The following is a 15,462-nucleotide window of genomic DNA, read 5'->3' on the forward strand; positions in this document are numbered from 1 at the left end:
CCCAGGTAAGCTTGTCTGGTTACTCCAAAGTTCTTATATGTAATTTTCCAGCCAATTTTTTTTTTCTTCGTGGGGGGGGGGAGCTCCCCACCAACGTAGAAATTATCAGTAACGAAAGGAGGGCAGATATAACCTTGATACCGAGTGCATGTTGTACAATGAAATCTCATCCGTGTTGTGATATTTGGGGTGGATCCCCAGTGATTCTTAGAGGATCAGCCCCTTCCCAAATTCATTCATTCATTCATTGCCAGACGCCATGTATCCCAAACAGGGTGGCCAAGGCCTTAGAGTTAATTGTTTTACAAGGAGGGGCACTAATCCTCCACCAACCCTACTTGACACGTAGGGAGAACGTTATGCCACTGCTGGTGTTCCCAGGCGGTCACCCATCCAAGTAATAACCAGACCCAACGTTGCTTAACTTCGCTGATCGGACGGAAAGCGGTGTACTCAACGTGGTATGGCATCCCAAATTAAAACTGATAAATTGGGGATTGTGAGCACATATGGAGTTGGTGATGGCCATCATCCACTCACATGATGCAGTGCTGCTTCCTTCTTCCTTTACATTTGTCATTCTTTTTGTTATGCTAGGTGTTCTCAGGTCGACCTTTCGTCCTTAAAACACTGGCTACTGAGCCAGGGTTCTCATTCAAGACCAGAACTAGAATACACAATGAGGAACAGGGCATAAAAACTCAGCTGACCAACTTTACACATATATTGCCTTAGTTACAATCAGTACACTACAACGACAATAGTATACACAGACAGGTTAGGAGGGGGGGACAATTTAGGCTGGTAGACTCTGGCCCGGGCTGCTCGTAGGTGGCGCCCGGGTGTAGGAGGTAGCTCATCAGGTGTGCCTTCCCCTAGGAGGCACGGGACTGCTGCTGGTCGGAGTGGAGGGAGGCCCTTCCCTTTTGGGCCCTCAATGGGGAAGGTAGCCCTCTGGACTGGGGCCAAACAGGGCAAGCAGGCGTGCTTGCCTTCGCCTGCTCCTGGAGGAGGGCTGCCTGCTGGTGGGGCTGGGGAGGTCATGCTCCAGAGTCCTAGGAGTGCCCCTGGGTGTCTGGGGGCTGCGGTCTCCACAGGGTTGAGCTGTCGTCAGGAGCTTCCTGTGGCGTCCCTTCTTTGTGGAGTCCGTCAGCGGAGGGCGTCGTCCAGGGGCTGGCTGCGGGACACACATCCCCAGGCTCATGATGGGCCCTCACCACAGCTCCTCTAGCTGCAACTCCCCTGGGGGGCTGCACCTGCGGAGAGAGAGAGAGAGAGAAGGACGTCCCACTTGGCCTCTGGATGGGTAGTGGTCCAAGCCAGGGACTTCCTCCAAGGGGGTAGTCTCAAGGACAGTGGATGAAGGGTGTACAGTAGCCGTCCCTTGCTTCCCGGTGCTTACAATGGCCGTCACCGCAGTTCCACAGGCCCTAGAGACAACAGCCGAAGAGCAGACAGTGGCCATCTCTCCCTTCCCGGTGCGTACAGTGGCCGTCACCATGGTGGTGCTCCCTAAGGAGGTGGCAGACGAAGGGCATACAGTGGTCGTTCCTTCCTTCATGGTGCGTACAGTGGCCGTCACCATGGTGCTGCTCCCTAAGGAGGTGGCAGACGAAGGGCATACAGTGGCTGTTCCTTCCTTCATGGTGCGTACAGTGGCCGTCACTGTGGTTCTGCCTTTTTCTGGGTTGTCAGCCAAAGTGCGTACAGTGGCTGTCACTTCCATCCCGGTGCGTACAGTGGTCGTCACCGCTATGTTGTTCCCAGGAGTGGCTGCAGCCGAAGTGCGTACAGTGGCTGTCACTTTCTTCCCGGTGCGTACAGTGGCTGTCACCGCAGTGCTGCTTGGGACTGTACTAGGACAAATCCCACCCTGATCCTGGCGAGGGCTGGCCCGGCTGTGATGTAATCTGCCGGGATGGCGTTCCTGCTGGTGGCCTTGTTGAGAGGAAGAGAGGTGCATGGTCGTGGAGGAACTTAGGGCCGTCTTGCCCGGGCCTCCTCGTGGTCTCCTCCTGGGGTGGGTGTTGGGCCGTGGTTCCTTCCTGGGGTGGGTGTTGCAACACCCCTCCCAGGGCTTCCCATGGGGTTGGACACTTCACTTTTTCAGTGTCAGCCCTCCTCTCTTTTGCAATTTCTCCCATCTTTCCTGTCAGTTTTTGTTGTTCCTTTTCAGATGGCTCTACTTTGAGTGACAAACCTATTAATTTCATGTAGGCCAGGAACAGTGTTACTGAATCCTCTTAAAGTGTAGCCTATTGGTATGCAGTGGCATAGCCATACGGGTGACAAGTGTCACCCTGGCCACCCCAAATTCCCAGGAGAATATCCCTGGACCACCTGAAGAGCTTCTCTTGGGGTCATCCCATACTTTGGCTTGGCCACTTCTTTGCCACCCAAATCTTAAAATCCTAGCAATGCCCCTGTTGGTATGCCCTCAGGTGAGACTGACCTTGCCAGGTCATATGAATTAGTAGATGAATATAGGCACAGATAGGTAGGAGTAAGGAGCTGGAAACCCCTCTTTATGTTAGTATATGAATGTGAAGGACTTTGGCAATGCCCAAAGTGATGGTAATCCTGGATGCTTCCTCCAGAGTGGCATTATGTGAGCATGAACTTCAGTTATCTCTAATAATATCCCCATTGGTTCACATCCGGTTGGAATTTCTTAACCTACTAGACCACCAGGCATCCACCTGGCACAGCTAGCATCCAACACAGTAAATGGTTTCCCAGGCTACAAGAAATATGGCCTATCATTCAGTGTAACAAAGTTGCCTGAAGGTAACACGATAACAAAGAGTGGATGACGGGTGTTCCTAACACAGAAGCGATAAAAGACATGCTTGATTCGGGAGCTTCAGAGTCCTCTGGCTAATGCCTTTGGTGTGGTTTGGTGGATGGCGTGAGAGGGTGGTATGATGTGATTTGAGAGCTAGTCTACGGAAGAGAAGCACCTCGCGTCCGAAATCGCCTTTGAGAGACAGACGGACAGGGCCGCTCCTACAGATGCATCTGCATCAAGAAAAGGTATAGGGTACAGGATGGGGATATCTGAACAGGTAACACGGTCCGTAAGAGCTACAGTGAAAAAAGAAGGTAGATGAAGCTTAGGACATGTAACTTTAGTCAATATTCATGAAATTTGTATTTATCAGGATACGGAAAATTTTGGAGCTGACAAAAATAAAAATATGCTTACTGAAAAATGCGCCTAAGAAAATGTGAAGTTCAGTAGGTAAGCGCTTTTTTTTTTTTCTTTTTGGTAATCACTTCTCCCACATCAACGATAATATTAATATTAGAAAAACTCGTGTGAGGAAATGTGAAAGACTGACATCGCGGACAAATTGTAATCTGGCAACACTTGTTCCAGTAATATGACGTCAGACCAGTCCAACCTTGTACAGGGGAGAAAGTGATTCCTCCTTATTTACCATACATAAGCAGCTGCAACCAATTATTTTCTCTAAATGTAAGTATATGACAGCCTGGCACAGTTTGTATATATGTAGTTCATGAGCTGTAGCTTGTGCATTGCCGAGAGAAAATATCGATATCCCACAAAATGGCTACTAGAGGGTCTTCCCCCGACAAAGCCACAATGGACTTGACCCAAATATTGTGATTCCCCTGCCAGTAAAATGAGAGCCTCAGGGAAGGGTGGATGGTCCCTGTGTCCTCGGTCCTCTCTTTTTATCTCATTCAACATTTATATCCCATGCAGGTCGTGGGGATTTCCCTGAGGTGCACAATGCCGGCGGTTAATGTAAAGCAGGAATAAAATAATAAAGAGGAACGGGCCCGAATGGGATGTGACTTGTTGCCCCTTTCATTCAGAGGACGTATCTTACCCCCTACCCTAGTGGTACCACCTGTGTTATAGCCTGTTAGCAGAGGTTTTTCGAATTGGTGGAGTTGGTCTGAGATCGCCTCCATTAACCCCGTCAATGCTAAACATTTCATCCCCAAAGTTTCATGTAATAAAATGCTGCAGGAATAGAAGAGAAATGAGATGTGCATTAAATTTGGTTTATTACATCATTATATAGTTAGTTTTACTCAATTTGGTAGCTTTTATGATATATTACCAGTGGGAAACACCGTTGAAGAAATTACCCCAATGCAATTTGATGAAGTTAACTAATATCATTGCAGTTTCGGTTAGGCATTACAGGTTATTTTGTAGTTTTAACTAGGGGAGACTTTGACTTTACTAAATTATAGGGGGTAGCCTCTGTGACTCATTGTCAAACGGTTCATTGTGGACTTAAAGGGGAATTTTCAGGTGCTCCATTGGCTAGCCTATTCCAGTAAAATTATAGTTTCAGCAAAGTAGAATTATGAGATTTGGATCCATGTTTTTGGTATTTTAGTTGTAAGACACTTTAACTCAGTGGCATTTTTGTGGCAAAATATTTTTATTTTGCTCAAAAATAACCAGCCTAACCTTCAAGAAGAAAGTAAATTTGCTGTGAAAATATCGTAGAAGAAAAGTGTCGTAGAATTGTCAAAAATACTGAAAAAGATCAAAATCTCGTAGTTCTGTTCTTGGGTGAAACTATAGTACCATTTCAGCATTCCATTTATGTTAAAATTATTTTAATGTAGATGCAAGTGACCCAAGTTAGTAGCTGGAGGTTCCATTTTTCTTATTTATCAACTACTAAATGAATCATTTACACTGAAAAGTCATAGGTAAGACCCTAATGTCATTAGGTAGCATAGTTTAAGCAAATAATGAGTGGCCACAACAACAAGATGTACCTGGTCTGTAGGAGTCAGAAACAATAATTTTAGTTTTTCTTTTTTTATGAATGATTTCACCAAGCTAAGAGTAGACTTTTTGAGGTGTAGGAGTGAGATACAGCATTCCTTAACCCTTGTACTACAAGAGGACTTGTGGTTGCAACAATTGACTAAACCTAAATAATAGTGGTGGGAGTAACCTCTAGACTGGTGACGTTTTTAATTTTTAATGCTAGATGATCTTGTTCAGCGTAGGAGAATACTGTCCAGGTGAAAAAAAAAATATTTCCTGGGGTGTATTAAATTGCCCTTCATAAGTAGCAGTTGGAGTCAGGATATATTTTTGTAGTGAAGGGGTTAATTCCTTTGCCAACTCAGAGTGAGTTCCAGGAAATGTTTTCTAGTCATGCAGAGAGTAACTTTGATGACATTACACAATATCACCTTCTCTAACATGTGCTATGCAGTTGGAGCATTGGCCTGGCTCAGGGAAGATGGATACCCCTCCCCTGCATAGTTTTGGGTCACTGTCGTCAAGGTGTAGGACCCACTAGCCCGCCAAAAAGGTAGTAGGTGGATGGTTACCATCATCCTGGGAGGTGCTACCGAGGGAGTGATGTGGGTCCAAGGACCAGTAGCTGGCCTTCCACAGTACTGTACTGTATTCCCAGTCAGAGAATTCAACCACATTTACCAAGTAGCCAAGTCCAGACTGAGATTGCTACTCATATGTAGCTCCTATACACATCTTATCCTCTTGGGGGTTGTGCCTCCTTCATTTTCCCTCCACCTTGCCATGTGGAAGGACCCTCCTTCAACCATGGTGAGGTCCTGTCTGCCACATGATGGTGGCTACTTGCTTGTGGTCATTGAGTCTGCTTGGCCAGATAGACTGGGATGGAGCAACAACAACCTTCTCTAACACCTCTATATTGGTATTTTCTGCTTTCTGGAGATATATGGTTGCAGTTTTGTCTCTGTTAATGTCTTTTTTCTGTATTTTTCTTCTGCACTCTGTCCTGAAATTACTCTCATCACTGTTTCAAGTGAATCAGTTGTTTTTTTACATAAAGGCATACAATGTTCCTATCATTCAGGAAGTTACCATAAGCCTTGCATCCAAGTCCTGTTTGCTTGTTTTATTACCATGAGTTGTACTATCTGAACTACCTGCCTGCAGTACTGTACTTACAAGCTATTCTCTTGAACACAAGTTAGCTGTATCTCCTGCTTTTACTGGAAGGAGTCAGATTTGTCATTTTATACAAGGAGAACAGAACAGATGAAGCATACAGTCAGTAGATCAAATTGGAGGAATTTAAGGGGGTCACTTCTTCACCTTTTGGGCCATCATAGATAGATGATGGTGATAACAAAGTACAGATACACTCATATACTTCAGCTTGTTTTGTTAGGTAAGGTAGTCATAGTATGGTATTGTACTGTAAAGGATTCTAGTACAAAATTTAGTTCACTGTTTAATGTATTCTTTCCTCTCCTCAGGCATTGTATTATTAGCTAGTGATCATGGCCAGCCCTGGGGCATCGGGGTCTGGTAGGCCCTCATCCGCCTCAGCCAGGGCCAGTCAGGACTCTGATGATGATGATGTGGCCAGCGGCTGGGGTCACAGGCAGCAGGTGGGGTCACAGTGAAGTAGTGCGTGTGTAAAGATGGGGAGAGAGTGTGGATCTTGTCATACACATTTTCAGTCAGGGATCTCACAAGAGGGGGCAGGGCATTAAGAGAAAGTTTTGACTCTCTGTTTAACCCTTTGTATGCCATGTGTGATCAGATTGACGCCAACACATTTTAAAAATTATACCATTCAACCACTTACTGTTTTAGGGATCTGGTGAATCATGACTTTGTCTTTGGCCAGTGTATATGCATGCAAGATTTGAGTGTAAAGACTTATAGTTCAGGAGTTAGGAGGGCACAGACTTCACTGGGAGTTGTCCAGAACCCCACCTAGCATTCCGTGTATTTCCCCCCCCCCCCCCCAGATTCTAGATACCTGTATTTATGACCATGTCACTGAATGTCAAGATGTTCTACAGTCAGCTGGGGAGAGTCATAGAAGACCCTCTCAATTTGGATGTTGATAATGACACCAGCAGTGATTTATCTGATGTTAAAATCATTCAGGGGTTTTCCGATTATAGATATGTCAGTCTTGTTTTTGTTATGTTTACTTGATTTGTAAATCATTCAGGGGTTTTCTGAATATAAATGTCAATCTTGTTAATGTTTATTGTGGTAGGTGGTGGGGACCATCATCCACTCACTTGATGTAGTGCTACCTACTTCTTTCTTAGCCTTTATCATTCTTTTTCTGTGCCTGCCCTCCTCTCTGCCTATTTCTCGTATCTTTTCTGTCACTTCTTATTGCTTTTCTTTCCTTTACAGGTGGCTTTACATTGAGTGACAAGCCAAATGGTTTCCTGTAAGCCAGGAAACCATTTACAACGCTGGGTGATAACCATATAACCAAATCATGCATGTCAACAAGTTGGTTGGTGGAGGGTTAGTGCCCCTCCCCGTAAAACAAATAACTCATCAAATGGCCACCCTTGACAGGATTATGGCATCTGGCTATAGGTAGATAGATAGTTAATATTCTGAACATAGATTCAACCAAATTTTTTGCACCATTTTATTTTCATGATATTGTGTTTTTTTTTTTCTATGGTTATTATAATAGATAACATATTTATTTTATTATGTTGAGAAAATGCTGAATGAATAAGAATACAACCAAAAAATATATTCCACATTATTCATTACATGTGCAAACTTTCAAAAAGATTGTAATAATGAAAATATTACTTTCTCTAAAAATCAAGGGGCACATGGTGGATTGTCTACATGTGCCATGTCTTGGGGAACATACGCACATTATTTAACATTTCTAACTTTGTGCACATGGCAGAAATCCAAAAATTAAGTTGGGGTCTTTCAAGACCCCACATGGCGTTCTGGGTTATGTTTTTTCACCTGGCGTATGAAGGGTTGAGCGCCTAATTAAAACATCAGTTTTTACTGAACTTTGCCTCACCTGCTGTAATCAAGGTTATCACATGCAGTACCTGAACTTAACTTTTTTTTTTCATCATCATCATCATCATCATCATCATCATCTGGACCTCCTTTCCCACCCCAGGGCAGGGTGAGGAGTAGCAACATCCAGACAGCCCAAGTTTGATCAGTCCAATGGGCCATGCGTCCATTCACTCATCATTCAAGCCCATGGAATCCTGGCTCTATCTGATACGCCAGAAACATTCACCACATTGTGTAGCTTCACATAAACGTATCCAATATAGAGTCAATCCGAACACAGTCACATTAAAAAGGGGTGCCAAATCCCTGATCATACACTTCTCACAACATTCATCCAGTCAGCTCAATCTCTTTTCACTTCCCAAGCCTCACCAACTTCCATACCTTTCTTCCTCACACACTCATCCACCATATCCCTCGACATTCTCCTTAACCTACCTTTCCTCCTCCCTCCTTCAGATTCACTCAGGTATACCTTTTTCACCACTCAGTTGTTATCCATTCTCTCCACATGACCATACCATCTCAGTATACTCTCTTCAATTCTGGCGTCCACAGACTTCTTCACTCCTTATCGTATCCACACTCTGTACACCACATACATTCCACAGCAGTCCCATATCCACTGCTCTCACTCTTGACTTCTCATTTTCATGCCACATCATAGTCTCACATCCATGGGTTAAAGTTGGCACAAACACTCCTTCACGTAAGCCTCGTGCAGCTGCAACACTCAAGCCTCTGTTTCTTATCAAGGCCTTCATAGCACCAGCTACTTTCCCTCCTTGTATCACTCTGCTCTCCACTTCTTTTGCACACATCTCTCTCTTTTCTATCACTGTACCCAGGTATTTGAACTCTCTCACTAATTCCACTCCCCATTCACTGTAACATCACAGTGGAATTCACCTTCTCTCTTGATTACCATCACTTTAATCTTTTCTACATTTACTCTCAAGACACGACACTCACAGACATCAGCAAAACAATGCACTAGGCAACCAAGTCCTTGTCCAGTTTTTGCAAGTAGCACTGCATCATCAGCATACAACAAATTTGAGATATTCCATCCATCACCATTGATTACCAATGCCATACCTCTCTCTATTACTCGTGTTTTTACTTCTGTCATCACCCCATCCGTATATAAACAGTAATCCCTTTAGTATCCGGACGCCCTATAACCGGACACCCCTCTACCCGGACATTTTGGTCCCAGGCCTTCGGAACAAAACAAAAAAATCCAAATTTTTTCCCCACCTATCTATCTATCTATCTATTGCCAGATGCCTCAATCCCGTTTGGGGTGGCCACAAACAAATCGCCTCCAAGTCGCCCTGTACTCTGCTAAATATTTTCCATACTCACTTCTAATTCCTCTTTCTCTGGTTCCTTTTCATTTATTTCATGTTTTATATCCCTTATTTGTGTGAATAGGGTCTTACATAGGTGCTATGCATGTCCAGTAGGGAGTTATTTAGGTGGCCTTCAGTTAGGCTGGGTTAGGGTCCATAAGTACCAGACCAGGAGGCAGGGTCCCAATATCCGGACAAACCCACTTCCCTGACATGCCTTTGGCTGTATTACATCAGATATTGGGAAGATTACTGTATATTGAACAACCATGGGGACATCACACAACCTTGTTCCATACCCACATTGATCATGAACCATTCACTTAGATACCCATTTACCCTTACACATGCTTCACTACCATCATAAAGACTCTTTTTGGCACCTAGCAGCTCTCCATCTACACCTTACATATGCAAAACCATCCACCATTCTTCTCCGTCTGCTTTGTCGTATGCTTTTTCCATATCCATAAATGCCATACACACATTATAGTCCTTCTCACCAGCCTTCTCCAATATCTGTCTCATTGCAGATATTTGATCCACACATCCTCTGCCACTCCTAAAGCCACCCAATTCATCACTCACTAGGACTTCTGATATATCTCTTACTTTCTCTATAATAATTCTTCCATATACCTTCCCTAGAACACTCAATAAACTTACAGCATGATAATTCTTGCACTCACTTCGCTCACCCTTATTTTTGTACGGCGGTACAGTCACGGCCTGTTTCCACTCTGCTGGCATAGTTTCATTCATCCATGTCTTCTTACATACCGTATCTGCAACAATCACATCCTTCCACTCTTTCCACTACACTTAATCATCTCTGCATACACCTCATCAACCCCAGCTGCTTTTCCATTTTTCAGCCGCTTCACAGCATTCTTAACCGGGACGTGTGTCACGTTGCCTGGCACTGCATTGCGTCTCTGCACACCCCCAAAACCAATCACATTTACGGTTGCCCTGCTTCCTCCATTCCCATTCATTAAGCTCTCTAAATATTCTTTCCATCTGGTCCTTACTTCATCCCCGTGGGTTAATAATCGACCACTTAAATCCTTCACTTTTTCACATTTCTTTTTGGTGTCACTTTATATTTCTGCACCTCTTTCCAGAATAACTTCCTATTTTCAATTTTTCTTCCTAGATCATCTCTTACCACTTTCTTTTTCCTCTCTACTAGTCTTTTTACTTGCTTCTTGCTCTCAATATATTCAGTTCTTATTTCAGTTGAACCCTTGTTCTGTAACCACTCTAGCCACTTTTTCCTCTTTTCCTCCACTGCTCTCTCAGCTTCTTCATCCCACCACACTCAACCTTTCTTCTTTGTTGTTACCCTTGCCACACCACACACTGCTTTAGCATTCCTAACTAAGCAGTCCTTATATGCATTCCACAAGCTGTCCAGATCCATTTTATTACAATTCATCGATTCCAACTCTTCCCTTACTTTGACCCTTTATTCATCTGCCATTCCTCAGCTTGTCGACTTCCAGTCTTACTCCCAGACTGTTCCTTTGTCTCCTGGTCCACCTCACTCCTCTCAGCTTGATCATGCGTACCACGGTCATATGATCTGACAGACCTCCACATCATTCTCTCATGGCCCTTGTATCAGCAGCCATTCCCAGCATCAACCTCTCTGTGAGGAAGTAATCAATCAGGCCCCTTTCAACACAATCCCCATTCCCTTTTTACCATGTATATTTATGTGCATCTTTGTTTTTGAAATACGAGTTACTAATGCACAACCTACTTTCCTGACACTAATCCTTCATTCGCTTCCCATTATCATTTTCTCCTGGTACTCCATTACAACCCATTATGTCATCCGCAGGACCAGTGCCTACTCTTCCATTAATATCGCCCATTACGATCACCTTATAGCTCCTGGGCATTTCTCCCACTGCTTCATCCAGCTCATCCCAGAATCTGCCTTTCTCTGTCTCACTCCTGTCATCACATGGTTCATAAGCTACAATCACTGCCACTTGCACCTTCTCAAACCTGAACTTGACATGCATACATCTAGAGCTGGCACATTTGTAATCTCTCATTCCACTCTGCCACACCTCATTATCAACAAAGCAACTCCTTCCTTGCATGTTCCTCGCCCATTCATGCCCGACCTTACACATTTCACACCCTCCCACCCCTCCATTTCACACCCTTTCATCTTTGTATCACACAATGCCATCACGACATATCTCGCACTCTTGAACACATTCATCACTTCCACCCTCTTGCACTCCTCATTCACACCTCTTCCATTCCACATGACCATGTGAATCTGCCCATTTGGTTGGGCTCCTGGGCAGGTATTGGACTCTCTGAGGCTCTTTGAAATGTCTGCCTTGATTAAGTGATTTTAGATAGGGGAATCTGGGGGACACTTACCCTGGCTAAAAACCCCAGTTACATGGTTACCACCCAGCGTAGTAAATGGTTTCCTGGGTACAGGAAACCATTTGGCTTGTCACTCAGTGTAGAGATCATAAGGTATCCCTACACTGAGTGAGTGAATGGGCACCCCCATCTACACTAAATATTAAGAGATATCTACTCCATAATTTTACCTGTCCTGTACAGCAGAACTACCAAAATGATATTAGGGCATCTTACTGTAATCTTCTCACCTCAAGATATCCTGCACATATTCGGTAATAATCCTTTTAATCTGATCATTTGATATTATCTTGTTCTTTTAGTGTGGGTAATATACATCTTGCTCACATTGTCAAAAAATACACTTTAAGCAGGTAGATTTTAATGTCAGGTGGTTTGGGGGGCTCTGCAAAGGGATTCTAGACAACAACGTAATTAAATTGTGGCTGTATGGGCCCTGTTAGATGGGTTGAAATTATTTGTGAATTTTTGGTATTTGCTGATGTTTCTGTTTGTTAACACATACCGGTAAGAAAAATGAGGGTTGTTTATATTGTTACTTATTTTGTTGTTTTTTGTTTTGGCATGAATAGATGTGACACATCTTGTGAACTGACCTAAATTATCCTACTGTTCAGGTGGAGTACCTTGATCTGGGTGGGAGGTACGGTGGAGGCCTGTCACCTCAACCGTCATCCAGCGCCGAGTGTGAACAGCGGGTCAGCCCCCAGGACCCCAACCTCTCATCTGCAGCCCGGTATTCCCCCCCACCACCATATTCCAGTCCCATGGCTGGACTTGAGGCAGCTCTGGACCATCCGGATTCACCAATGGAGGACTTATCTCATGGTCCTGCTCTCCCTATACTACCAGCAGGTGTTAGCAGTAGTAGTCCCACTGCCCCTGAGACCCTGCCGCCTCCTGACCCACACACCATCCCTCGTTCCTCCGTCCCCCAGCCCTCGGCCACCAGACCATCCACTTTTGCATCAGCCAACAGTCTCTTCTCCACCCAACCTCTGACTCGCTCGAACTGGCCTGTCTCGCCAGTTTTGTCTGATGATGATGATGATGATAGTGATGCCACAGTGAGTGCCACTGCAGAGACTGTTGCTCCAACTTTAGCTGAGAGTGTCTGGGCGAAACAGAGGAGATTGGCCCTGAAGAACATCGTAATGGACAGCTCCCAGCCTGGTCCCAGTGGCATCCAGGCAGTTCAGGCATCCTCACATCTTCGAGCCCAGGTATTGTCCCAGCCCTCCTCCAGTGTCACCCAGGCCTTGAGTAAGCCCAGTTCAGGATCTAGTGAAGACCTACAACCAGGGTCTACTGATGCTAGGACCCTCTCTCAGTCCGGGTTAAGTGGTACTCAAGATCTTGCAATTGCTGGGCGTAGTATGCTTGGTGGGGTGTCTAGATCAAGGCCTAACAGCATGGAAGCAATGCCATCAAGTAATATCATTGATCAGATCCATCACACCGACTCATCTGATGGTGATGATGCAGATGATGATGGTGGAAGATGCCCCAGCATGCCCAGTTACAATTCAACCAGTCGGTCAAGCACAGGAAACTGCCACATGATGGTGGCTGGTGAGGCTGAGGCCATAAATGGGACCCGGGCCAGATGTGAAGCCAGTAGTAGCAGCATGCAGTGCCATTCCTCACCCCTGAGATCCCCTAGAAATGTTCAGAGCCACATATCTCCCCTGGGGTCGCCCAGCACACCCACCGATAACTGCGTAGTGTCGTCATCCACGGGTCATATTGATTCCGTGCCGCCGACACCAGTTGAGTTCCAGGGTAATGATGTGTCTGGCCCTGGCAGCCCAGCATCCCCAGACCTTGCTAATGTGGCTATTTTGGACTCCACAGTGGACTCTACCAGTGGCCGGCGCTTGGATGCCTCTGATGATCAAATTCCTGAGGACTCCAATGATAGCACAAGAGAGACGGAAGGAATACCACTGCCTGGCTTGGCTGAGGAGGCTGAGGAAATAAGTACAACAGAGGCAGCTCTCCAACATAATGATGATAGTCAAGATGTGGCCCTCTTAGTCAACCCTCAGGGAGTGTTTTCCTCTGGCCCGGCTGCAGCCTCACGCTTCATAGAGCAGCTGTCTTTCTCACTCCCTGACTTCTCCGGTGGGACGTTGGTGGTGGAGGGGCAGCACTCCCCTCCCAGCCCCTTACCTCCTGCCCCTGATGCTGCCCAGTATTTAGATGATCCCTTGGCAATCCCCGGCCCCAGTGGGGCCTCTAGATCTCACCAGATTGAAGGTAGTCACAGAGATGATAGGCAAGGTGGACAGCAGCATGACCAACCATCAGTGTCCAGTTCCAATCTGAGAGCCACAGTTGAGCTGAACACCAACCTACCTTTGTTAGATATTGCTGATGGTCTGCCCAGCTGTACTATTCCCGACATCCCATCTCACTTCAGTCATCAAAGTAACTCCACAGACTCTGTAAAGGAAAAGGAACTCAGTGAAGTGGGAAAAGGGTTAAAATGTAAGCGATCAGAAGATACCACTGTCAACTCTGGCTGTCAGTCTCTCAGCCACTCCATTGCTTCCGCTGGACCTAATAATCTCAGTGGGCAGAGCTGTCTGGAGGCAATACCTAATGGACTACAAGTACAAAGTAAGAAGGAAGGAAGAACTGTAGACTCCAAGAAGCAGCAGACCCCTAGCATTTTAGGCTCCAATGCTGAGAACTTCAGCCACCTCAGTCATCTCACAAAATCATATGTCTTAGAGCTAAACCATGAAAACAGTAGTGGAGATGCAGGGAAAGGACAGCTGGATGACCAAACACTCAGCCATGGGAGTTTTGACCAGCTGGCAGGGGACCCAGAGTCATTGTTAGTTGGAACCACCTTGAACCTAACTTTAGCCTCTTCAGAATCCCGGGAACCAGACTTGTCCCGCCCAGGTCCCTCCCAACCTTCAATGCACACCCATCGTCTTCTCCCTGCACAGCCAGATCAGGTATGATCATTCTCTAGATAATTTTACTGTTATGGTGGAAATTAGCCTAATATGTGGAAGCTATATTGTACAGGAAAGTTAATTTTAATATGTGGATATTTAATAATTTCTTCTGTTTGAACTACTGTAATCATGGCACTGTGAAAGTAGTGGGTGTGCATAGGTACAAGTAGATTGGTGTGGGTTTGGGTTATGGGTAAATGAATTGTGTGGGGGGGGAAGGATACCTGCACAGTTAAAGATACATGTTAATAGAATTGATATATGTTTCAGGTATCACTGTTGGTGGGAGGGAATGGTGAGGACAGCACTGATGGTGCATTGCTTATGATGGTGTCCTCAGAAACTCCTGCAGTGCACCACAGCACCATATCCCTCGGTAGGTAGATGTATGATCCTGTCGTCTTTCACTTTATAATGAATTGTGTGTATGGAAAATTGTGCCTGTGGGGTGGAGTCAGGGTTCAGGGTGCCTGAATGGTGAGTGATTGTATAGCCCACTTCCTAGACATGATGGTCATTATTCCTTTTTATTTATTTATTGGACAATCTACTCCTCACCTTGCTCTAGGGCGGGAAAAAAGGTTTGAATGATGATGATGATTTTTTTATTATTACTGTATTATTATTATTATTATTATTATTATTATTATTATTATTATTATTATCATCCATCCATCATCCAATCCTACATTGCCCCATGAGGAGTGCAGGAGCCAAGGGCTAGGCAGCTGGTCCCGACATTTAAGATGAAAGTGACCAGCCTCACTCATCCCTGAGTGGCATTACATGAGCAATCAACCCCAACCATCCCTTGGATATAAACCTTCACTGGCTCAATCCGATTGGAGCGTAATAATTACCTACTTCTTTCCTTCCATTCTCTTCTGTCTTTCTTTCCTTCATTCTT

General features: G+C 45.1%; 1 protein-coding gene and 1 pseudogene across 1 annotated transcript in view; one reads left to right on the forward strand and one right to left on the reverse strand.

The window, feature by feature from the left end:
• Positions 1-356: 356 nt before the first annotated feature.
• On the reverse strand, positions 357-475 carry LOC145417077 (5S ribosomal RNA; annotated as a pseudogene).
• A 2,965-nt stretch (positions 476-3,440) lies between these two features.
• The window catches only part of LOC145416993 (uncharacterized), a 37,312-nt gene continuing 25,290 nt past the window's right edge, over positions 3,441-15,462 (forward strand). Inside the window, exons 1-4 of the mRNA XM_080285836.1 lie at positions 3,441-3,478; positions 6,256-6,390; positions 12,201-14,552; positions 14,826-14,931. Of these exons, the coding sequence (XP_080141962.1) occupies positions 6,280-6,390; positions 12,201-14,552; positions 14,826-14,931 (2,569 nt within the window). The 5' untranslated portion in view covers positions 3,441-3,478; positions 6,256-6,279. The remainder of the gene's footprint in view (positions 3,479-6,255; positions 6,391-12,200; positions 14,553-14,825; positions 14,932-15,462) is intronic.

This window comes from Coenobita brevimanus, chromosome 108, assembly GCF_032717465.1.
Source record: "Coenobita brevimanus isolate Jiangsu-jjx chromosome 108, ASM3271746v2, whole genome shotgun sequence".
In the NCBI taxonomy this organism is placed as follows: domain Eukaryota; kingdom Metazoa; phylum Arthropoda; class Malacostraca; order Decapoda; family Coenobitidae; genus Coenobita; species Coenobita brevimanus.